The 25877-nt window shown below is 39.3% G+C and overlaps 1 protein-coding gene and 1 pseudogene across 6 annotated transcripts in view; both read left to right on the forward strand.

The window, feature by feature from the left end:
- Spry3 (sprouty RTK signaling antagonist 3) overlaps positions 1 to 6926 on the forward strand; it is a 9988-nt gene extending 3062 nt beyond the window's left edge. Inside the window, exons 2-4 of one of the 6 annotated variants that reach the window (XM_087579183.1) lie at positions 2886 to 2996; positions 3407 to 3501; positions 3750 to 6926. In XM_087579183.1, the coding sequence (XP_087435309.1) occupies positions 3961 to 4806 (846 nt within the window). In that variant the 5' untranslated portion in view covers positions 2886 to 2996; positions 3407 to 3501; positions 3750 to 3960 and the 3' untranslated portion in view covers positions 4807 to 6926. 6 annotated transcript variants of the gene reach the window in all.
- Positions 6927 to 22961: 16035 nt separating this feature from the next.
- On the forward strand, positions 22962 to 23061 carry LOC148002231 (U6 spliceosomal RNA; annotated as a pseudogene).
- The last annotated feature ends 2816 nt before the right edge of the window (positions 23062 to 25877 follow it).

The following is a 25877-nucleotide window of genomic DNA, read 5'->3' on the forward strand; positions in this document are numbered from 1 at the left end:
ACCAGCATAGAAGAGCTTTAGTCAGAAAAGCTCTTAAGTTTTGTCTCAACATGGCAGATTCTAGGTTTAGAGAGAAAATACATTTTCTTCCCATTAGTAAACATTGCCATTTCATGAATAGCTTCCTAGTTCCTAAATAAGAAAAGACATCCCTGTTTAGCTCAAATATAGCAAATCTCGAGGCGATTCAGAAAGCCATGAGCACCTGGCCGGCAAGACTGACAAGGGTGGGTTACAATGCATCATTCATTACTGCGGAGGGACTACGTGACAAAAATCACCAGATCCCATCTCCGTGTAGCCAAGACTCATAACCACGCTTACTTCTATTTAGCAATATGTGATGTGTATATTCTTGGTCACTTATCAAAATATCAAATTAACAGCAGGCAGTTTACTAAGTGTCGCTGCTCACGAAGAATGGCTTTTCAATGGGTGGACGCCTGAATAATCACAGACATGCATGCAGTGGTGGCTTCTCATGGAGTCCACACGTCGTTTCTTGCTTATTTGTTTTTCAAGCTTCCCCCCCCCTCACCTTCTGCTGTAAAATATGCCTGTTGTTTCAGTTTATCTTCCTTTAGCTAGATCGATCCGATAGGGCCAGGATATCAAAAAGTTTCTTGTCATCCAGTCTTTAATTACTACACCAAACCCCAATATATGACTATTACCCTAACTGCCCACATTAGATCTCAGAATCCACTTTAATTATAGAAAGAAAGAAAGAGAGAGAGAGAGGAGAGAGAGAGAGAGAAAGAAAGAAAGAAAGAAAGAAAGAGTGGAGAGAGAGAGGGAAAGAAAGAAAGAAAGAAAGAGAGAGAGAAAGAGAGGAGAGAGAGAGAGAAAGAAAGAAAGAAAGAAAGAAAGAAAGAAAGAAAGAAAGAAAGAAAGAGAGAGAGAGAGAGAGAGAGAGAGAGAGAGAGAGAGAGAGAGAGAGAGAGAGAGAGAGAGAGAGAAAGAGGGAAGTTAAACTCAGGAAGAAACTGACTTCACGCTGCCAGCCTCCTCAATTGAGGCCAGCGATGCTTCATTATTGTAGAATTCCTTAATTGTCCAACAAAATCTTTTACTCTTGAAAAAGTCTAACTATGTTATTTTCCTTAAATATTTTCTGTGTATTTAATATTTTAAAGATTATTTTTCCAAGGTCTCTTCAAATTTTGTCTGAAATATTTTCTGTATCTTTTACATTTTCGGGATGATCTTCCTAAAAAATATCTTCAAATTTTTTTGGAAATATTTTCTGTATCTTTATAGTTGCAGGATTGTTTCCCCCAAACCGTCAATTTTTCTATAAATATTTTCCGTATCTTTAGCGTTTTGAGGATTGTTTTCCAATAAAATCTTCTAATTTTTTCTAAAGTATTTTCTGCCTTTAATACTTTTAACTACCATTTTAATATACCTCTTTAATCTAAACACTATATGACCTTCTGGTACCAGATCGAAGCCCCTTTAGATATTTTTCTTTTTTTTTTCTTTTTTTTTTTTTTTTCAGAGTTGGGACCGAACCCAGGGCCTTGCGCTTCCTAGGCAAGCGCTCTACCACTGAGCTAAATCCCCAACCCCTCCCTTTAGACATTTTTATTGTTGGTTCTAAACTGTTTATATTAGGGCCTGGATTCTATCAAGTTTAGCTTTCAGCTTTGTGGGTCTGCCTCTGAGTATGTGGTGACTTCGCAGTAATCCCGTGCTAGGAATATAATACGATTGTCTTAAGTAGCTACTTCTTCACATTCTCCATGTATTTTAGAAATTGATATATCAAACTATATCCAGTATATGTTGCTCTATTTAAAGCATGCAAGATTTGAGTGACTCCACCCATCCCATGTTTGATGAGTTGGACATAAGCCCATTTCTTACAATTTTGTTTTGTGTCAAATACTTTCCACAGCCCAAAGCTTCTACATTCACATATAATCTACAACCCAGATGGACAGTGTGTTCTTGTTTATTCAAATGTCCAGTGAATATTGTCAATTTCCTTCCTGTGCTAAGGACTACATGTAAAGTTTTTAGTAAAGCTATGGGCGGGAAGTTTGCAAGGGTGTTAAGTGCAAGGAAGTGAATCTAATTTTGTTTTTGAATTGTCCAAATAAACAGGGGAAGTTTGCCCAATTTACCCCCCAAAACCTGAAAATGTAGATGGTGTGGATGAAGAGAAGGATTAAATTACATAAGTATAGAAATACAGACCATGATGGGGCAGAATCCTTGGAAATCTAGACCACCTCCATAATTATATAGGTAGCAAAAGTAAGGCCCAAAGAAAGCGAATGATTTGACAAAAGTATCAAACATAATGGATGCTCCGTGACTCAGTTATCTAATTTTTAAGCAGATGTAAGTTTAGCTAATCAGATTTATAAGAGAATATAGCCTCGAAAGCCTCCAAAATGTAGCCATTATTAGCTGCTGAACTCTTTATGAACCATATCATTATCATTTCACTCTGGGCCTATTTCAGTGTTGTTTGCTTCAGTTTTATTTTTTCTAAAACATTTTCTGTGTCTTTAATATTTTAAAGATTATTTTCCCAAAACATCTTCAAATTTTGTCTGAAATATTATCTGTCTTTATATATTTTCAGGGTTACTTTCTCAAAAATCGACATCATTTTATTATAGAATCCTAATTGGATACTGTTTTCCGTCTCTCTCTTCATTTGTATTTATTATTTATTCAACCTATCCAAATTATACAGCAGTGTGAGTGATTGATTCGTCCTGAGGATGCTTAAAACCTGACAGATTTCAAGTTTGTACTGTACTCACGCTAATGATCTTTACGTTCTGATGTTTATAATGTTTAAAACAATCTTTATGTTCCAGGTTGTCTCTTTGATTCATCATGTTTCCGTTGCCTTTTCGAACATTCAGTCTTCTAGGTCCAGGCGTCTACCACTTGTAGACAATCACCATTGGTTGATCCGACCAACATCAAGGCCTTCAGGAGAAGGATTACATAACCATGTGTGGCGTGGTGAAGACGTAAGAATATATTTTCTAATGTCCAACTCAGCTTAAACACAATGTAAGAACATCTTTTCACAAAAGTCATTTTTGGCGTGAAGTGGAGGGAAGCAGTATGTACAGCGTTTGTTTGTTGAATACAAGTGTATCCTTAGGGTGATGTTTAAAATAGCCCGGGGCTTGTGTTATAGTTTGATGTCATTTTCGCCACACAACCAGTGTTGTCTATTTTAAAACGTTGGGTTCTGGAAGTCGACTGTGGTGATGCATACTTATAGTCCCAGCTACTCCGGAGGCTGAAGCAGGAGAATGGTAAATATTAAGGATGCAGACAATATTTAAGAAAAAACTGTTGATTTTTTGAAAACAATCCTGAAAATATAAAGACAGGGAAGATATTTCAGACAAAATTTGAATTTTTTTTTTAGGAAAATCATCCTGAAAATATAAAAGACACAGAAAATATTTCAGACAAAATTTGAAGATTTTTTTTTGGAAACTTACGAAGGTCTACCAAGAGAAGGTATCTTTAATATTCCTGAAATATTTTCTGTGTCTTTTATCTATTCAAGATGATTTTCCCAAACCGATTTGCCCTTTGAATAGAATGACCGGATTTCCCTGAAAATGAGTAACTTCCCTAAGAATATAAAAGTATCCCATGAAACCCACGATGAAAGATGAAGGGGCGATGAGCCCTTTTTTTTCTTGGGTTCCCTGAACTTGTGACTTGTGTGTCCTCATACATTGTTTATGTGTCTTTTCTCTTAGGATTTTCTGATACGCCTTGAGGTCCATTTTACGACAAGGGCTCTTTTTTTTTTTTTTTAAATCACCACAAGTGCCACTCTGACCTCTGACCTCTGACCTCAAATCACTCAGAGCTCAAAAATCTAGGCTCTTTTTTTTTAATCACCACAAGTGCCACTCTGACCTCTGACCTCTGACCTCAAATCACTCAGAGCTCAGAAATCCAGGCAAGATGGCGACAGATGACCCCCAACCGATTCTGCCCATTGCACAGCTGCGCTCTGTTCACGCCAGCAATGATTACGTGGACCGGCCTCCGGCACCCCGCAAACCAACTCTTTCCAGCCCTTCCCTGACTCTGCAAACCCACAAGTCTGATTGGTCCCTGGCGACCACGCCCACCGCGCTCCCGCGCAGCGTCAGCCAGTGCCATCAGCTGCAACCCCTGCCTCAGCATCTCAGCCAATCCAGCATTGCCAGCTCCGTGTCGCAAACCACCACTGCCTCTGACCAAAGGCTCTTGGCCACCATGACACCCTCTCCTTCAGGCCCGTCGTCCATCCTCAGAACCCACCCGAAGGTCGACGGTGCTCTGAAGGTAGGAGCTGAGCAGTCGGCTGGGCAGTCCAGTGATCATCGCCTCTTCATCTGCGAGGAGTGCGGGCGCTGCAAGTGCGTCCCCTGCACGGCGGTCCGCCCCCTGCCCTCCTGCTGGGTGTGCAACCAGCGTTGCCTTTGCTCGGCCGAGAGCCTCCTCGACTACGGCACCTGCCTTTGCTGTGTCCAGGGCGTCTTCTACCACTGCTCCACCGACGACGAGGACAACTGCGCCGACGAGCCCTGCTCCTGCGGGCCCGGCTCTCGCTTCCTCCGCTGGGCGGCCATGGGTGTCATCTCCGTCTTCTTACCCTGCCTGTGCTGCTACCTGCCCACCCGGGGGTGCCTCCGCCTGTGCCAGCGGGGCTATGACAGCCTCCGACGGCCGGGCTGCCGCTGCAAAATGCACACCAACACCGTGTGCAGAAAAATGTCTTCCGGGGGCTCACCCTGCCCCAAGGCCCAAGAGAAGTCGGTATGACCTTCCTCCAAGATGGCCGCCATGGCTGTCATGGCTGTCATGGCGCATTCAGGTGATTGACACCCGGCCTGCTCAGCTGTCATGGCTGTCAAGGCAGATTCAGGTGATTGACGCCCGGCCTCCCTCCCTCACCCTCCCTCTCTCACCCTCCCTCAGCTCTCACAACCGCCACCACCTGCATGGCTCGGGCCTCCATGATGGACGTTAAAAGTCTTAACACTTTAGAGCTGGAAGGCATTAACATTAGTCCGATTCAGTGTGGTCATTTTACAGATGGGAAGACCGAGGTCTGACGTAGGAAGGGAGTTGCACTCTTGTCAACAATCCCAGGAAGCCACCCCCTCGCCATGGCTTCAGAAGCCGCAAGTTAGTGCAATGGTCTTTCCACAATGATAAGTGAGTGGTTAACCAACTGCCGGGTATCGAGGCAGCCCCCAGCGCACATCTCCTTTAATTCCGTTAACTCCCCGCCCCCCAAGTGCACATCGCCTTTAATTCCGTTACCTCGTAGAAGCTCAAATGTGTGGGGGGAAACATAAAGACACCCTGACCAAGTGTCAGGCGTGTCTTCGCCATGACGTCCACACTTTGCTGCACACGCTGTGCTGCCTCCCGGCTTTGTGTGCAATGGCAGCAACCTGAGAGCCTAGGTTTCAGTCACCGTGAACGACTGAGGCGAAAGACACGTCATGCAAAGCAGCGAACCCCCCAATGCCAAGCAGCGACCCCCCCATGCAAAACAGTGACCCCCAATGCAAAGCAGCGACCCCCCAATGCAAAGCAGCGACTCCTCCCAGTGCAAAGCAGCGACCCCCAAAGCAAACCAGCGACTCCACTTATAAAATGTACAAAACCTGTGCTGCAAACTCAGTGAGGAAAAGGCCGCCATGGTGGGGGGAGGGGCGCAAAAGGCCTCTGCTAAGAGATGTGAGAGTTCTATAGTTTCTCTCTGTGAGTAAACTCAAAATTTATCAAGGAATACAGATAGATGTCGGGGGCGCTTGCTCGAAATCGAGGTGCTCCGACTTAGTTTAAGACTTCCAGACTCTACGCGTCATCTCTTTTAATGATGCGTGGATGTGTGTGGCAGGGTGGAGTGAGGAGAAGTCGTGATCATGCACGGGAGGGAGAAAGGGAATCCCACATCCCTTTATTGGATATATACATATTCTGTAATATGCATATATATATATTACAGGATTATAGGCCACAAAGTCTTTAATGGCTATGAAACTTCCTGGGGTGTATTGACATCGGGTTGCACACAGCCACACACCTTCACTTCCATTTCCTCTTGTAGAATTGCTTTGTCCTATTTTTGTATATATAAATACATCATGATTATTAATATTAATGATATTGCTGCAAACGGTGCCATATATAAGGTTAGGCTTCTTGAAACATTTATAAGCCCTAAACCGATAACCTGAATACCTGTAACCTCTTGTGTTGCTTTTAAATCCTTTAACTTTAAATAATTTGTGTTTAATCTTTAAAAATCTGCCTCATTGTCCTTCAGACTTATCAAACCCCTAAAAGCTATACCCGGTTATCCGGGTAAAACTGGATGGTGATGTGCAGCAACACACACTTCCCGCTGCTTCTATCCAAAATCTGCTTCTAGTCCAGATATCTGAGGATTCTCTGGTCCTAGTGCATCGTTCTGGAGCTAGAGTTACACTACGGACGCTTGCTTAATAGTTTCAAGCCCCTTCTTCACAGCTCCTTGATCTTTCAACCCTGCAGTCCTTACTCAGGCAAATTGTGCACTGCCAGGAGGGCCCTGGGCTCCGCCATACACCCAGAGGAGTTCTTCTCAGTGTATTTTTAAATGGCCTTATACTTGGTAGGAGAAACGGAAGGGTTCTGGAATGCAATCTGCTGCCGAGTCAGGGCTTTTACTTACGTCCAAGTTGGCCTGATATAGACTGCGTCTGGTTTACGTAGAGATGGGTCCTGTTGAGGTACGCACACAGACGTGTGAGTCCGCATATGTATTCCTTCTGTGGTTTCATATAGATATGTATATATATGTAAATATATAATCACACATCTCTATATATTTTAATGTATTGCACATGTATATTTAAAATATATACAAAATTACTCTAAACCCTTCAGAGTGGCTCTGTTTTCATTATTTCTCTGCTTTATGATAGGGACTGCATAAACCGGAATGTATACATGGGCGTTTCCTGCTTGGTATTTTCTTTTAGTTAACTCATTCTACACAGAATTTTGCTACTTTCCACATATTGGTATCTTGATATGTGTTCTACGCCATTAGCTGAAAGTTAGTCTTTTAATTTCAGCTCATTTTTTATCATAATAGCTATAATAAATATAGTGCATTGTTATATACTGCTATGTGGTAGGCGTGATAGTAGATCGTCTATATTTAACAATAGCTGTATTATCTCATTTCACCCCCACAGTAACTGCATGATATAGGTACTGTTCCCTTCTCCATTTTAAAGATAAAAATGAAATGCAGAATTATTTAGTAACTTACTAAACATGGAACTAAGGTTTGAACCTAGGTGCTTTGCTCTCACCTCCATGTTCCAGAGTCAGATACAGAAATTTGAAGTACAGTGTAAACCATTGCAGAGTAATAAGTCTCAATGGTGATCAGTTCTTCTCTTAATTGCACTCCATTTATCACCTTACTGACAATAAACATGATCCTGTGTTAAGAATAAAGCAACAATTATGGACATATTTTAGTTGTATCGTTTCCAAAAATGTTGGCATTACGAATTTCTGAATTGAAATCAGAGTTATTTTCATTTTAAAAATTTCAGATATCTTAACTTACCCTTCCTTGTCTTATCCATCTTGACCTTCGAAAATAACAAAGTATCCTGATCTTTGAAAGCAACTGGATAGGGTGAAAAATGGGGATATAGGCCTAGATTAGGAGAAAGGGGTCAAAGATTATAGTCTAGTTAAACCTTGTCAAACATTTGTCCAGAAGTCACTTTGCACCTATTTCCTAAAGTCTAAACTAAGGAGAATGAAGGAATCCCTTGGCCCTTTTTCTGTGACCAAACTTTAATTTACCTTTGAAGTTTACCACCGTGCTGTCAAAAGTGCTGCAAAGGAAATCCGACTAAAAGCTGGAGTCACCAAGAGTGCCTACACCCCTGGAAGCAGAAGTGAGACCAACTCTTCTGCTCCAAGTGACCTGCCTGGTAGACTCAGGCAGAGGTAGAAGTCCTCTGGGACAGGGCACTTCCGGTTTCTGGCTGTGCCTGGAACTGAACTGATTCTATCCCACAACTCCCTGCTCCCAAATCCCATGGGGGAGAGAGCTGAACACCCAAAAGTACGGACCATCCTGAGACCGCAGGACAGACTGCCACTTATGCCCACATTTGCCCACATCCCTGGTCCAAGAGGAAACTGCATAGTGGACATAGGAATATAGGAACAGTCAGCTGCAGGAACCTGCTGGGTCCAGCCTGCACCCGGAATGGAACTGAACCAGTCACACAGCTCCCTGCACACAAATCCAGTGGGGGAGAGAGCTGGACCCTCAGAAGTGCAAACACTTCTAAGAACTCAGAGAAGACTACCCTCTGTCCACATTCCTGACCCAAGAGGAAATCACATAGTGTCATCTGTGCCCCCTGGGCACAGGCACCTAGGAGCTGTCAGAGGCAGAACCCTGCGGGTTTCTGCCTGCAGTCTCCAGGAGCACATACACACCTGGGAGCACAGCTCTCTCTTCCCAGATCAGGCTGAAAGAAAACAGGTCTACAGGGGTGCTGACACAGAGGTCTACAGGAAGATCAAGCCACTGTCAGAGACAGCAAGATAAGCCAACACCAGAGACAACCTGATGGCCAGAGGCAAGCAACAGAAACCAAGACTACTTGGCATCATCAGAGCCCAGCTCTTCCACCAAAGCAAACACTGGATATCCAAACACACTGGAAAAGCAAAACTAGGCATGGACTGACCCATGACTCCAGCCGCATATGTAGTCAAGAATGGCCTTGGTGGGCACCAATGGGAGAAGCCCTTGGTCCTGCCAAGGTTGGACCCCCAGTGCAAGGGAATGGGAGTGGGAGAGGGGGGTGGTTGGGGAGGGAGCATCCTTATAGAAGAAGGGGAGGGGGACAGTATAGGGGGCTTATGTCCGGGAAACCAGGAAAGGGAATAACAGTTGAAATGTAAAAAAAGAAAAAAAATCGAATTTAAGAAAAAACATGAGATCGCTTCTCGGCCTTTTGGCTAAGATCAAGTGTAGAAAAAAACGTGAGAGATCTGAACAGGTAAAAAAAAAAAAAAAGAAAGAAAGAGCTCATTCATCTTTATGATAATTTTATTCTATTTTTTTCTCAATGGCTTTCTTCCAATGAAGATTAACACCTAAGAAGAATAACCCAAGCCCATCATAATACTTAAACCACATCGACTTGCCTAGCAAGCGCAAGGCCCTGGGTTTGGTCCTCAGCTAAGGGGAAAAAAAACATATTGAAAGAAGGAAAAGAATAGAAGAAATGCTAAACATGGGTCCAGAAGGAAAACAAAGCCTTAAAAAATTAACAACATAATATGTATTCTTCTAATTTGTTAACTCTTCAAATACCTTTTATAAACGCTCTTTTCAATTCCCTATAGCTCTTCAACTGGAATGAGAATGTGTGTGTATATACTTACATGCCTAGAGACAGAAAGAAAGGGAGGTGGGGGGAGGGAGAGAGAGAGAGAGAAAGAGAGAGAGAGAGAGAGAGAGAGAGAGAGAGAGAGAGAGAGAGAGGCAGAGACAAACACAAAGAGAGAGAGACAGAGAGAGACAGAGAGAGACAGACAGACAGACAGACAGACAGAGACAGAGAGAGAGAGACAGAGAGAGAGACAGAGAGAGGGAGGCCTTGAGCACTTCCTCATACTCTGCAGCTCTTGACTTATACTAAATGACAAGGTTTCTCTTCCTTCCTTCACAGAGAAATACCAGACTGGATTTGTGGTTTCCCTGGATTAGTTTCTTCTGAGTCATTGTAGTGTTATGGAAGTCACAATACCCTGGGACCAATTAAAATAAAAATATTTTGAAGTGGGTTAAGGAATGTATTTTAAAGCTTCCAGGTGATTATAATGTGTAAACACATTTGAGAAAGTCAAATCACCTTATTCTGTAAATACAGACCGTGATGAGGTCTAGGGAGGGGATATGATTTAGTCGTAACCTCATCGTGAGTTAGCAACTAAGGAGTGCAGGAATCCAGGTCTGCAGACAGATAGCTAGGTCTTGATCATACGCTGCTTCTCTCTTCATCCCATGCTCTCTTTGCTCTGCTCTCTTCATCTGTAAAATGAAGGTAACAAAGCCTAGAGATTTTTTTAAGAATCAATAAAGCAGAAGCAATTTGATATATAGTTTAATACATACGTGAAAAATATTATGTTTGTGGGAATTAATAGCCCAGATGTGACATAGAATCTCTAAAACAAAGGTTTTTTATTGCATGTTGATAAATTACAAACGTCCATATCTATATATAAAGTATTTTATGGCTTTGTATACAGTAATGACCGAGTTTGAACCAACTAACTTAGCCATTACTTCAATCATTTAAAACTGTCTGTGATGAGAACATTTGAAATACACAGCACCAGTGACAATGAAATATGTAATAGTCGATATTAGTCATAGTCATAGGGTGTGCAATAAATAATCATTTGACTGATGTATCTGTAACATAACACGAACCAATAGTAATCCCTTGCATCAATTGTGTGTGTTTTAAAACTGAACTTCAGTGGCAATTAAATTTATAAGTTGAGGATTATATTTCCCTTTGGTGGATTAAGAACTGATAGATTAAAAATAGAAATGCAATTCTTTGCCTGTCTCATGCAACCACAGCATTGGCCTTAGGCTAAACCCAGAATTCTATGAAACTCATAGATTTCATTCCAGAGGTTAGTCTGGGTTTGAAGGTGAAAAGTTATCCATCGAAGAAATGAGTCCATTCAAGTCAAATTAAATTATAAAGGCGGGTTTATTGGGGGCGGGGAGGAGAGAGAGAGAGACAGACAGAGAGAGAGAGAACAGAAAGAAAGGAAGGAGAGTGCATGAAGAGAGTGGATAGAGACATGGAAAGAGGTGGGGGAGGAAGTACAGAAAAAGAGTGGGGGAGGGGGGAGAGACCAAAGTATCTGGATTGTATAAGGAAGAGCTTCTGGGGGAGGGGAAGCCCAGCCCCTGAGCTAGATAGTTGAGGGTAGAGAGTGGGGTGTGCCAGCCAAGCCACAGGTAGAAACTGGGGGGAACCTGGAGGCCAGGTGGTCGACTTTAGTATGTAAAATAGACACTTCGATCTGAATCCCAAGAGAAGGAAGGGTAAAAATGTCTCTTCGGAAAGATAGTAGTCATGGAAAGCCAGGAAGGAAAACTACCCACAAAGGAGCTTCTATTAAGAAGGCGAGAAGTAAGGAAAGGTTTTGTTGTTGTTTTTGTTTGTTTTGTTGTTTTGTTTCATTTTGATATGCCTGACCAAGAAAACATTATCTAGGGATCTAATACTCGTGGAATAACTTGGAATCAGGAAAGACATTCTTCTAAATTTGAGAGACACAGAACAGGATATCCATACCCATTGCTATCCTAAACATAACAGAAACTAGAGATTTCAAAAGAAGGTCACTTTTATTTCCTTAGAAATTATTTAAATGCTATGTATTATTGGTTTGTGGCTTTTTCCAAAACACATTACTCTCAATGTTCCTTACTAATAGTTTCAGTACCAAATAAGTGCTTTTCCTAATAATAATTGACATAAAATTTCTACACATGAACTCCATAAGGCAGTAGATGAGGAGGATGAAAAAACAAGGTCTAATCTGCAGTTTTAAGGAAGGATCAAAATTGTGTTATCAGCCGTGGTTGTTAACAGTAGGAAGAACCTCAAATCTTCTGCAACAATGTTTCATACAGCCTGCAATCTCAACACTTGGGAGGTCAAGGAAGGAAAATTAGGAGATTAAGGTTACACTGAGAGTTCAAAGCCAGTCTGGGCTGCACTGAGACTCAAGGGAGAGGAGTGTGAAGTCCCACCCCTAGCTGAGGAGTTTTTGGTAATCAATAACTACCAGAAGAGGGAGAATTAGCTTTAAGAATGTAGCCCTTGCCCCGACTAATAGCCACAATATAAAAGTATGTAGGCAGCACTAGTGGAACTTGATAGGTTTTCCAAAAAATGAAGACTTAAAAGTTGGGTAATACGTAATGATAGGTGAATCTGGGAGAAGACAGAGGAGGAAGATGAAGACGGTCAAAACACAATGTATAAAATTCTCAAGGAATTAATAAAAAATTAAAATGCTTTATCCAAATTTGATAGAGATTAAAAGCGAGGATAATAAAGTACAATTACTAAATAATTGAACCATTAAAGAAGACGTTAAAGAATACCTGAAGTATCAATATTCTAAATCAGTATAAGATTCTAAGTCAACAGTGAATTTATAATTGAAAGAAAGTTAATCTTTCTGTGCCTGGTTTTTTACCAAGGAATCAGGATGCCAAAGAGTCTGTGCTCTTAACTACTGTAATCTACTTTTTAGTATAAAAATGGCTACTCGAAGGGAAACATAATGTCCCACTTTTCCTAAGACTGTGTTGGTTAATACTCATATCTTGTAATATTTATTAATAACTTATATAGACATTACTTGCATTTAATATATAATATACTTAACTAAAATATTTATAAAACAGATCTGGATTGTAGTCACATAGTAAATGAAGCAAAATAGACATTCTAGAAAGAAGCTCACACATTTAAGGTTAGCTGATTTTCCTTTTTATATATGGTGGAAGGAAAATTGAATGGAAAAAAGAAAAAGTTGGTATTGGAACCGCTGGATGTCTATATATAAATTTTAAAAAAATCAAGAAAACTAATAAACATTATACTTCATGCATACAAAGATGAAATGGACAATAACAAAATGAGATAAAATGTTTTTAACTTTTAGACAAGGAAAGACGTTTTAGGATACAAAAAACATAATCCATAAAAGATAAAAAGAGTGATGAACTGACATCTAGCCATGTTTATAACTTTGATACTAGGCCTCAACCTTACACCAAGAACAACCGACAACTAAGAAATACTAAGAGTGGGAGATATATAGTCTTACCAGAGACAAACACATTTGGTGACCCAATACCAAGTGTTCAGCCTCAGAAACATATACATACAAATAACATTACATAGCCCGAGTAAGTTGTGTTCATATACTTAGGATCATGTATACACAAATATCTATATAGCAACAATTAATGAAAAAGAGGCCTTGGGTTTGATAGAGAACAATGAGTGGTATATGTAGGGTTTGGAGAAAGGAAAATGATGTATTTATAATTTCAAAAAATAATTTCAAAAATAAATACTCTGAAAACTAAAACACAAGTAAAACATGGAGACTATACCCGTAAAACTTATAATTAACGTAAGATTTATGTGTAGAATATACAAGTGACTTTAGAAAAAAATAATGATAATAATAATAATAATGGTAAACAAAACAATAAAAATAGGTCAAAATGTGAGCAAACCTTTTATAGAGTCAATGGTGCAAAGGAAGATGGACTGAAATCTCTAAAGTTATGAGTTAAAATAAATTCTGTCCCCTTAAGTGCTTTTATTTTTTATGCAAAGTATTTTGTCATTAGCAATGAAAAATTAATGTACGATATTAACATGCACTTGGAAAAAAGCAAAATTTTTAATTAACAGAAAAATGAAGAAACACATGGTAATACGTCCACACAGTGGAACGCCACACAGTAATAATAAAGAATGAATCACTGATACACAAAGAAGACAGTGCTGGGGTTTTTTTAAATGCTAAGTGTGAAGTCAGACACAAAAAAGATTTGTTATATGACTCAAATTTTCATAGAATTCAAATGCAAACTTAGCTACAGTGGCAGAGAAGTAGATGGAGCTGAGGGCTGAGAAGCTTGAAAGGGTTTTGTGAAGGATAGAAATGAAAGTTACATGATTATGAACTTTTCTCAAATATCATCAAAATATAATTGGTGTATTTAAGTGTACATAAATTATGTCGTTTAACTTTATTTTTAAATTTAAAAAAACTATGTTTAATGAGTGATTTGCCTCCATGTATGTCTGTCTATCACATGCATGTAATGTCTTGTAGAGACCAGAAAAGATCATAGGATTCACTGGAACTAGAGCTATGGGTGTTTCTGGCTATCATATGCTCTTAACTTCTGAGCTATCTCTCCAGCCTTGATTTTTAAAACTTAAAATAAAGCAAAGCAAAACAAAACAAAACAAACAAATCAAGGCAGAACCATATAAAAATAATACAATTTTTGAGATATAGAAGATTGGCATTTAAAATACAAAAAAGAATGGGTACAGATATAGAGTTAACTAACAAATTATACATACAACACAATGGAAAAAACTATCTCAATTAAAAATGGAAATAGAAAGGAAAGCAATTGGGCCAGCAGCGTGCCTTAGCAGGTAAAGATGTTTGCTACCAAGCCCAATAACTGGACTTCAATTCCCAGAATTCATATGGTTGAAGAGGGAACCAACTCTTACAGGTTGTCCTCAGACCTCCATACGTGTTCCATGCATGGCACATGTGTATGCATACACACACACACACACACACACACACACACACATACACACAAAAATTTAAGTGCATAAAAAAATAAATGTAATAACAACGTTTTGGAGGTATTTTGATAAAAGTAGATGGGTAATATGAGTCCCAGAAAGAGAGAAAAAGGAAAACAAAAGAGCAATTTTTTTGGTTTTGTTTTTATTCTTTTTCCTCCATTTTTCCCCGTTTTTTCTTTATTAACTTGAGTATTTCTTATTTACATTTCAAATGTTATTCCCTTTCCCGGTTTCCGGGCCAACATTCCCCTAACCCCTCCCCTTCCCCTTCTCTGTTGGTGTTCCCCTTCCCATCCTCCCCCCATTACCGCCATCCCACCAACAGTCACATTCACTGGGGGTTCAGTCTTAGCAGGACCAAGGGCTTCCCCTTCCACTGGTGCTCTTACTAGGATATTCATTGCTACCTATGAGGTCAGAGTCCAGGGTCAGTCCATGTATAGTCTTTGGATAGTGCCTTAGTCCCTGGAAGCTCTGGTTGCTTGGCATTGTTGTACATATGGGGTCTCAAGCCCCTTCAGCTCCTTTTCTCTAATTCCTTCAACGGGGGTCCCGTTCTCAGTTCAGTGGTTTGCTGCTGGCATTCGCCTATGTATTTGCTGTATTCTGGCTGTGTCTCTCAGGAGAGATCTACATCCGGTTCCTGTCGGCCTGCACTTCTTTGCTTCATCCATCTTGTCTAATTGGGTGGCTGTATGTGTATGGGCCACATGTGGGGCAGGCTCTGAATGGGTGTTCCTTCTGCCTCTGTTTTAATCTTTGCCTCCCTATTCCCTGCCAAGGGTATTCTTGTTCCCCTTTTAAAGAAGGAGTGAAGCATTCGAAGAGCAAATGTTTAAATAAATAATAACTATAATTTTTGAAATTAAAGATAAACAATTATTGGTAGAAGACTATTAAAGGGAAGAGGAGAAAATTCCTATCTGGTGAAATAATGTAAATTAATATTACCATAGGAGAAAAGTCTCACGGTTTAAAAGAGAAAGAATAAGTTGCCTGAAGATGGTGTAACCAGCGTATTTATCCATGATACTGTATAAAATAAGAAATAAAAATAAGAAATGAGTCATTTAATGATAGAAATGTGGTCTAAGAAATGTGTCATTAGACAGTTTTATTGTGTGGACATCATAGAGTTAGATAAGCAAGGAAAGCTACTAAATCACTAGATGATATGATCTTACAAGGCTACCATTGTACATATTATTTCATATACTAGCATGACTATATTTTATCTCTGATCCTAAATATTAGATCATAGATATTAAAAATCCTGTGAAATTGTCTTAGTTACTATTCTAGTGTTGTGAAAAGACATCATGACATGCAACTCTTATGAAAGGAAGCATTTAATGGTGGCTGGCTAATGGTTTCAGAGGTAGCATGCAGATAGGTGCTGGACCAATAACTGAGAGTTACATCCTGATCCATGGGCAGTAAGCAGGCAGAGGGGGTGAGGGTGCTGGTGTAGGCCTCAAAGCCTACTCCCAGTGATACACCTCCTCCAACAAGGCCACACCTCCTAGTCTTTCCCAAACAGTTCATCAACTGGGGACTGAGCATAAAAACATACGAGTCTATAGGAGTCATGCTAGTTTAAACCACCACAAATATCTGCAAACCAATGTGACAGTCTTGTGTGATGAGATGACTAATGACCAGATACTCCTAGACTTCTTCAGAATGGGGTTTGGTCAGCCAAAAGACCAGAGCATGGTTAGAGGGTTAGACCTTTAGTCCCATTTCCCAACTTTCAACTTCAGGAAGAGGAGAGAAATCATTTAAAATAATATAATGAGGCCTTCATAAAAATCCCAACTGCGCAGGGCTGGGGAGATACAGTTCATTGATAAAATGGTTGGCTTCCAAGCATAAGAATCTGAGTTCAAGCCTAATAAATCATATGGAAACTCTGGATCTGGGCTTTGTTCCTGTAATTGCAGTGCAGGGGATTTGGAGACAGGGAGATTCCTGAGACTTGCTTGTTTGCCAACCAGCCTAAAATAATTGGTAAATTCTAAGCCAATGAGTGCCATGTCTCAAAAATCAAGATTTCCTACGAAGAGCAGCACCTAAAGTTACTTGGGTAGCTGCCTTTTCCACATGCGCTCTTACATTCTCTGTATCCCGTAACGTGCAAAACAAAACAATCCCTCAAAGTTCAGGTTTAAAGAGCTTCTGGATTGAGATCCGCATGGAGGCTTCCCACACAGAAGATTCTGGAAGGTGACACATCTGAAGAAGACATGGAGATTCTATATTCCTACCTCCATAACTTACTTTATTCATGTCTACCTCTTGTATCCTTTGTAATATTTTTATAATAAATTGTAAATGTGAGAAAGAGGTTTCTCTAATAGCCAATGAGATTGCTCAATGAGTAGAGATACTTACGTATGGGCCTAATGACCCAAATTTGATCAAATTCTTCAGCAATAAAGAAGACACAAGATGGTTGAAGGCAATTGAACTCCCAGGAGATGATACTACATGCACATGTGGCATGAATGCATACACACACACACACACACACACACACACACACACACACACACACACAAACACACACACATAAAATAATTTTTTTTGAGACAAGGTTTCTTTGTGTAGGCCTGGCTGTCCTGGAAATAACTCTGTAGACCAGGCTGACCTCAAACTCACAGAGATCCACCTGCCTCTGCCTTCGGATTGTTGGGATTAAAGGCATGTGCCACCGCTGCCTAACGAGATAATTAATTTTAAAAAATAAAATACTTTCTATGAGCCCTATGAGCTATGTTAAAAAATTTTACCAAACCCAGCATATTTTGTTCAGTAGAGAATTCTTGATGTAGAAGGAAAACACCACAAATTTAGTATTAAAAAGTGATGGGAATGACTGCATAAGATAGTTCAGGCTAAATGCACGTCTAGCTTTCTTAGGTGTTCAGGCTACCAGTGAGGCCCCACTCATTTCCCCATCCCTAAGCTGCCCAACTCCTCCCATCACTGAGACTTTAATTCTACCATATCACTGGCTGGGCCTGTTTCCATGAATTCTTAGGTTTGATCTCTTGATTCTATCACAGAGTTTATGAAAGTTGTGGCCATGTTTCACTTGTGTCTTCTCCGTCTCTAATGTTCTTCCCTCTGCTTGATCTGGTCTACTGATAACGCTTCTACTGATTTTTACAATTTGACTTAAGTTTTCTATTTCTTAACAAATCCATTTGTTTTCATTTTTCACTTCCAGAAACTCAATTTTCTAATTTAATGTCTCACTTGTACTTCCAACTTTCTCATCCCTGCCTTGCTTGAATTGTGTTTTTGTATTGCAGTTTGTTCATCTGTTGACGTAAAAATCTCTTGCCGTTACCTTTATCATGTGGAGATTTCATAGTAGACAACTTCCTCTTGAGATTACCATCTCCACTTCCACTCACATATGAAAAAGCAGAGAGCAACAGCAAAAAACAACTGTTTAAAAACAAATGAAAAGCAAGATGAGTCTCATGTCTATAATCCCAGAACTCAAAAGAGCCCAGTGTGGGATACATTATGAGTTACAGGGAAACAGAAAGAAGCAAGCATCAAAAAAAAGGGGGGGCATTAAAGCATAGGGAAAGAAATACAATTACAAGCAAACAAGGTAAGAAACGTATTTACCAGCTAAACTAAGAGTTTAAACATAATTAAAGATGAAGGTACTAATAATTAAGCCAAGGGCTGGAGAGATGGCTCAGCCGTTAAAGGCTAGGCTTACAACCAAATATATAATAATTAAGCCAAAAAGGGACATGGATAAAGGAAAAAAGAAGAGAAGCAACATAATAAAGAGAAATGAATGTAATGGCATGAAAATATAACAAATAATGGTAACAGATAACAGTAAAATAATATGAAGCAACAGAAATGAAACTGAAACAAAAAACCCAACCATCAAACAATCTACCAACCAATTGTTCCTTCCTTGCTAAGGAGAACAGGCTGTATTTTGCACACCAGGTTTGTCTTTTACAATTTACTGTGATTGGGAAGAGCAACTAATTTTTCTCTCTAAATTGCAAGTTTGCTAGAGTAGAAAGAGGGCTCAACTGAGGGCAAGCTGCAAGTGCTTTCCAGTAACCTCTCTATATGACAAGGCAAGCTCTAGTTTCCAGGATAGGCTTTTCTTTTTCATACCAAATGTAAACTATATCTCTGTGGACATTTTTGCTGTTGACTTTTTTTCTGTGGTGCAGCTTGCAGCTCACACTTTTAATCCAAGTCTATCTGTATCATTAAATCTGAGTTTCATTTAGAACCAGTTTCCTGAGTCCACACCAATTCCCAAGTCCACACCGATTCTTGAGGTCATTGTTTGCCCTGTCTGTAGAGGGGAGGCCATGGAGTTTGGAGAAATAAACATTCAAGATCTTCTGGTTTGACTCTACGATATCTAATAAAATGGTTCCTGTTCACAGTGCTAGTGAGTAAACAAAGCATAGTGGGGCCCTTAACCAGCAGGATATTGATTTTCCATGTTAAATTTTATTTTCACAAAGAGTTGGCTTGTGAACTTTGGTAGCATCTTGGGACTTGCTTTTCTCGTTTACGTGCAGTTCCACTGAAGAGGATGTGTTTTCTCTCTTCCCTATCATCTTGCTTAGTTCTCTAGTTATTGTCCTTTATTTCTTTTATGAGCCTAAAATTTTGTATTTCTGGGCTCCACCTAGTCTTTTCCCATGGTGTACTGTTGGCATTCGCTTGTCTTTCTATGCTACCCATCTTTCCAGACTGCACATACCAGATATTTTGTTTGAGATTTGTGAAGTTCTGGGTAACACTTAATCATCCATTTTCTTTCTCTCTTTAGTTTCCAAATAATTTTATGGCTAAATTTCCACTTCAAGCATATAATTCAAAATAATCTGTGTAAACTAATATTTTGCTCATTAAACAAAAATATTTATCTTGCAGCTCATACCCTGTTTAAAGACATGATCAAATTAAATAGTGAAATCTAAGTGGCTCGGGGTCTTTTTAAAAAATATTTACCTTATACTATCAATCATTTTCTTTCAGATTATCCATTTAAATGTAGAAAAGTGTAGTGAGCCATAGTGGTTAGTGGCATCAACTGTGCCTGCAGTCAGGCTTAATGACTATGAAATATTTTAAATTAATTCTTTAAACGAGCTTACATGTATTAAAGGGTTAATATCTAATTAGCATTTTTTCTGAAAAAAGTTCAATGTAGAACTAAAAGGTAAATTATCAAAATGTGCTAATTTGATGGCTGGAGAGATGGCCCAGTGGTTAAGAGTACTGACTGCTTCTCCAGAGTTCAAGTCCCACATGGTGGCTCACAACCATCTGTAATGGGATCCAATATCCTCTTCTGGTGTGTCTGAACACATTGACAGTGTCCTCATACACTTATGTAAAATAAATAAGTAAATGTCTAGAAAATGTGGTAATTTGAAGATTAAGTCAAAAGTAATTGCATTAAACACTAGGCCAACTGAAAACTAATTTTTAACATAAGTTTTAGAGAAATGTAGAGTTACCAAATATCAAAGATTAAATGCTGTCTACTTTAAATGTATATGAAATAAGCCTACACGAACATAATTTTAAGTATTGAAAGAATAACTACCTAATGGTTAATATTCAGCTAACTACAAAGATAAAAAATTTAAGCATATTTTCATTAACTAAATAGTTTAAAGTGTAAAGTAAAATTAGTGCAGGAAGAAACTGAGAAATTTATCACATATATATTTTAGCACACTTCTTTGTAAAATTATTTTCTCCTTTAAAAATTTATTGTGTATATTGTTCTGCCTGTATATATGCCTGAAGGCTGGGAGAGGTCACCAGATAACATTACAGGTAATTATGCACCACCATGTTGTTGCTGGGAACTGAACTCGGGACTTCAATGAAAGCATCTAGTGCTCTTAATCTCTGAGTTGTTTCTCCAGCCCATTTCTTTTATTTTTGAGATTATAATATATATCATTTCTCCCACCCTTTTCTTCCTCCAAATTTTCCCACACACCACTTCTTGCTCTCTTTCAAAATTATGGCCTCTGTTTTTCATTAGTCGTTATTACATACATATATGCACGTACATATATATTCTTAAATATATAAATAAAACCTTCTCAGTTTGTATGTTACATGGACATATGCTTTCAGGGCTGACTGTGTGGTATTGGACAGCTAGTTGGTGCGTTCTCTCCTGTGGAAAACTCTTTCTCCCACTTTCAGCATTATTTAGTTGACTGTACTTCTTTGTGTGTAGGGTTTAGTCCGCATGGGCCTTGCACTGTCAAGTTTAGCATGTTTATTGATGTTGTCCTTGTTCAGTTTATGTTTAAGCAATCATGTCAGTGAGACTTTATGGGAGCAGTGTCTGACATTCTTATGAGACACAATCTCACAGCAAACTCTCCGATCCTCTGGCTGTTACAATCTTTCTGTCTCATCTTCTGCAATGTTCTCTGAGCCTTGGGTGCAGGAACTGTCTTTTAGCCAAATCTGTTGGGACTGACCTCTACAATTCTGAATTTTGGTTGATCATTAACACAGTTTTTAAAAATAGATCAGAGACAAAGTTATTCAGAAGAACATGGAGGGTATCTTTATCACAACTAAGAAACCTCAACTTTATCAATATTGACTTACTCAAATTAAAATTTTGAATGGTGCTTGATCATGATTGATGAACTAAAAACTATTTTTTAAAATCCCTACACAAAGTATTCCTTGTTCCGATAGTTTTACAGGTAAGTGTGACTACACTTTTTAAAGAAAGAAACCATGCTGATTTTAATCTTAAAAACTCTTTCTGGCAAGAGAAAAGGATGTTCCCTAACTTATTCTTTGAGGATAACAAAATCGCAGCATCTACAACAGGCAAAGTCATTCATGATTGTGACACACTCAGCTTATTTACAAATATAAATGCATAAATCCTACATGAAATATTAACTAAACACAATGGTTAGTTTTATGCTACTGATGCAAAAGTGGCTAAATATTAGGAAATGTATTAACATAATTCTCTAAGATAATTGATTCAAAGAAAAATTACATCATGGTAGAAATTTATTATAGAAAATGTTTTGTTAAACTTTTGTGTGTAAGAAGCAAAATGCTGTACTTCCTACTAAATATTATCAAGGCAGAATGTAGTTCTGATTCCATTCCGTCCTTAAACAGATCCACCTTTAGTGTGACATTAGTATAATGGATTACAAAATTCAAGGGACAGATGGAAATGTGGAAATTATTTGAGACTTACCTTGTAGTGTTAAAGAAAACGAAAATGTCTAAACTCAGAGTGTCTCTAACAACTAACCAAAGGCACCAGAACCTGATAATCAATGGGATCTTAAGATAAGTAAATCCATGTTAAGATATGCTGGTGTGGCCTAATGTGTATTTCTCTAATCCATATAACTGTTATTTTCACAGAGAGAGAGAGAGAGAGAGAGAGAGAGAGAGAGAGAGAGAGAGAGAGAGAGAAAGGGCAGGCAGGGACTGAGAAACACACACACACACACACACACACACACACAGAGAGAGAGAGAGAGAGAGAGAGAGAGAGAGACAGAGACAGAGACAGAGACAGAGACAGATAGAAAGAGAGAGACAGAGAGAGAGAAGATGGAACCAAAGGTTATCCTGTTTTCTTCTAGGCTCAGAGTTAAGACCTAACTTGAGTAGGTCTGGGAATAGGGTTAACCTTTATCCTACCATTTTAAAGGTTTGACATTCAATGTTGCCTATGCACATGGTTAGGGTAAAAGGACAAATGGATATAATAAAACAGAATATAAAGAGAGCTTATTGAAAGTAAATTAAGAACTGAACTTCAAATTTCTATCATATGTGTTTCCAAAATTAACTGCCCTATGGATATCTTATGTAAAATTGTAGCTAGAGGACAAAGATGAATTAGAACAGTTCCACGGGGAAACATAGGAACACTGATATATGTTTATTTTTAATTAGACATGATAAGGGTTAATTATATGGGGTCATTGGAAGAATAACTGCTCCAGATTAACTCTCTGATATGAGCAAAAGGAATGAGTTGAAATAACAGATATACTTACCCTGCAACCAAAAATACTGAGCCCTAAACTTTAAGTAGAACATAAGCAAGCTAGAATTGGTCCAGGAGGCAAGAGGCATGATGGGGTGGAAAAATCAAAGAGATAAAGAAATTTTAGACTGAAAATATGATTTTAGTATGGCAGGATCACTGTCTGCAAATGTTCAAAAAGGTGTCATAAAAAATGAAGCAAAACTTATTTGCTCAGAAAAGGAGCCAGTGTTTAAGCTCATACAATTGTTAGTTCAAGATAAACAAAAGGCATAGTTGTAGATATCCAATGATTCTTGACAGTTAAATTTTTAATTAAAAAATTTTAAAAGTTGAATTCACAAAATAATGAGTCCCCATACAAGAAAAAAAAAAGAAACTTAAGAAGCTATAGAGTGCTTATTTTGATAGCACATATGTGAAAATTGGAATGTCGCAGAATACATTAGCAGTGCCCCTGACCAAGAACGGCATTTGTAAGCATTCCATTGTTTTTTCCTTAGTTGTCTACAGGCCGTTAATGGTTGCTGGGGGCGGGGTGGAGACACCTTTTCTTAACTGGTGTTACCATTGGCAAGGAACCCATGCTTTTGCCAATGTTCACTCAGCCTGGATCCTATAAGAAATCATAGTAGAATAAAATGGGTAACAAAAAGAAAATAAAAACATTAACATAGTAAGAGGACCTGCCAGAGCAGAAGGGGATTGCTGTAAGTGGAAGGAGTACAACAAAGATTAATGGGTAGTGTGCATATGATAAAAATACTCTATATCTGTTTATAGCTACTGGTGCTGCTGCTGCTACTGTTACTACTACCACCACCACCACCACCACTATTATCATGTGTGGGGGAGTGCATGCATGTGCACACCATGATGCATGTGTCAAAGTCAAAGGACCATTTCTGAGAGTCCGTTCTTTTCTTCTCCTATGGGTTTGTGGCTCAAACTCAGGTTATCAGGTTTTCATGGCAGGTGCTTACCAGCTGAGCCATCTCACCAGCCCCCAAATACATTGTATACATGTATGTATATGTCATAATGAAAGCCATTACTTCAATGTCTACTTTGAGGTTGTTTTCGCAAAAATACTCTTTCCTTTTATTTAGATTTTTGGACAGTAAATAATTTTTAAAATCTGGTTTCTCCACACACAGACACTTGATCTTTGACAAAGAAGCCAAAAATTTAAAATGGAGAAAAGAAAGCAACTGGCAATCTCTATGTAGAAACATGAAAATAGATTCATATTTGTCACATTGCATGAAGCTCAAGTCCAAGTGGATCAAGGACCTCAACATAAAACCAGATGCACTGAATCTAATAGAAGAGAAAGTGGGAAAGAGCCTTGAACTCATTGGCACAGGGGGGAATTTGCCTAAACAGAATACCAATGGCTCATGCTCTAAGATCAAGAATTGATAAATGGGACCTCATGAAACTGGAAAGTTTCTGTAAGGCAAAGGACACAATAAGACAAATCAGCAACCTACAGACTAGGAAAAAGTCTTCACTAACCCATATCTGATAGAGGGCTAATATCCAAAATATATAAGAATTCAAGAAGCTAACTGCCAAGAAACCGAACAACCCAATCAAAAAATGGGGAATAGAACTAAACAGAGAATTCACAACAGAGGAATCTCGAATGGCCAAGAAGCATCCAAAGAAATGTTCAACATCCTTAGTCATCAGAGAAATGCAAATCAAAACAACCCTGAGATTCCACCTCGAACCAGTCAGAATGGCTAAGATCAAAAATCAGCTGACAAAACATGCTGGCGAGGATGTGGAGAAAGAGGCACACTCCTCCATTGTTGGTGGGATTGCAGACTGGTAAAACCATTCTGGAAATCAGTCTGGAGGTTCCTCAGAAAATTGGAAATAGATCTACCTGAACACTCAGCTATACCACTCTTGGACGTATACCCAAAAGATGCCCCACCATGCCACAGGGGCACATGTTTCACTGTGTCCATTGTGGCCTTGTTTGTGACAGCCAGAAGCTGGAAACAACCCAGATGTTCCACAAGAGAAGAATGGATACAGAAAATGCGTTCATTTACACACTGGAGTTCTGCCCAGCTATTAAGAATGAGGTCATCCTGAATTTTGCAGGCAAATGGATGGAACTAGAAAATATCATCCTGAGTGAGGTAACTCAGGCCCAAAAGGACATGCATGGTATGTGCACACTAATAAATGGATATTAGCCAAAACATGTACAGAATACCCAGGATACAGTCCACAGAACTCAAAAAAGTCAACAAGCTGAAGAGCCCAAGTGAGGATGCTTCAATCCCACTTGGGTGGAAGAAGAAATCATCACTGCAGGATGGAGGGATGGAAAGAACTGAGTGGGAAAGGAGACATGGAGGGGAAAAGGGGAACGTGATCAGGTATTGAGGTTGGGGGGGACTGCAGCCCTGAGGGCCAGCAGAAAGAATGGAAACAGGCAACTTCTGGAGGTATGAGGTGGGGGGACCGTCCGGAATGTACCAGAGACCTGGGAGATGAGAGACTCTCAGGACTCACAGGGAAGGACCTTGGATGAAATGCCCTACAGTGGGGAGAGGTAACTTGTAGAGTCCACTGCCAGCAGAAAGACAGGGCATCAAGTGAGGGATGGGGCTGCCATCCCACAGTCATCCTGAGTTTGATTCTAGAGACCCACCTGGTGGCAGGAGAGAACCTTCTTCTGTAAATTATCTTCTGATCTGCATACTTAATGGTACTGTGCACACACAATACTTAAATGTAATTTAAAAATAAAAAAAAAGAGATACTTCAAATTTATTCATTCATTTTATGTGAGTACACTGTTGCTTTTTTCAGTCAAGAACACCAGAAAAAGGCATCACATTCCATTACAGATGGTTGTGAGCCACCATGTGGTTGCTGGGATTTGAACTCAGGACCTCTAGGAAGAACAGTCAGTGCTCTTAACCACTGAGCCATCTCTCCAGTCCTTAAAGATACTTTAACACAGTATAAGTATGATGGTTCCCAACTTTACAATTGATGGTATTAGTTACAGATTCTGCTTGAACGGCTTTCCAGTCACAGCTTAAAAGGTTATGAAGGAGGGCTGGAAAGTTGGCACTGAGTATTCTTCCAGAGGACCTGGATGGTTCCCAGAACCTCCATGGTGGCTCATACCTCTCTATAACTCCAGTTCCAGAGGATATGATGCCGCTTCCGGACTCCATGGCTGCTGCATGCACGTGGCACGGGGGCATTCATGCAGATAAACCACTCCTATCCATAAAATAAAAAAGTTAAAAAGTAACTTCTATTTTGAAGTTCTTCTT

The sequence above is a fragment of the Rattus norvegicus genome, chromosome 12 (genome assembly GCF_021556685.1).
Source record: "Rattus norvegicus strain SHRSP/BbbUtx chromosome 12, alternate assembly SHRSP_T2T, whole genome shotgun sequence".
Classification (NCBI taxonomy): domain Eukaryota; kingdom Metazoa; phylum Chordata; class Mammalia; order Rodentia; family Muridae; genus Rattus; species Rattus norvegicus.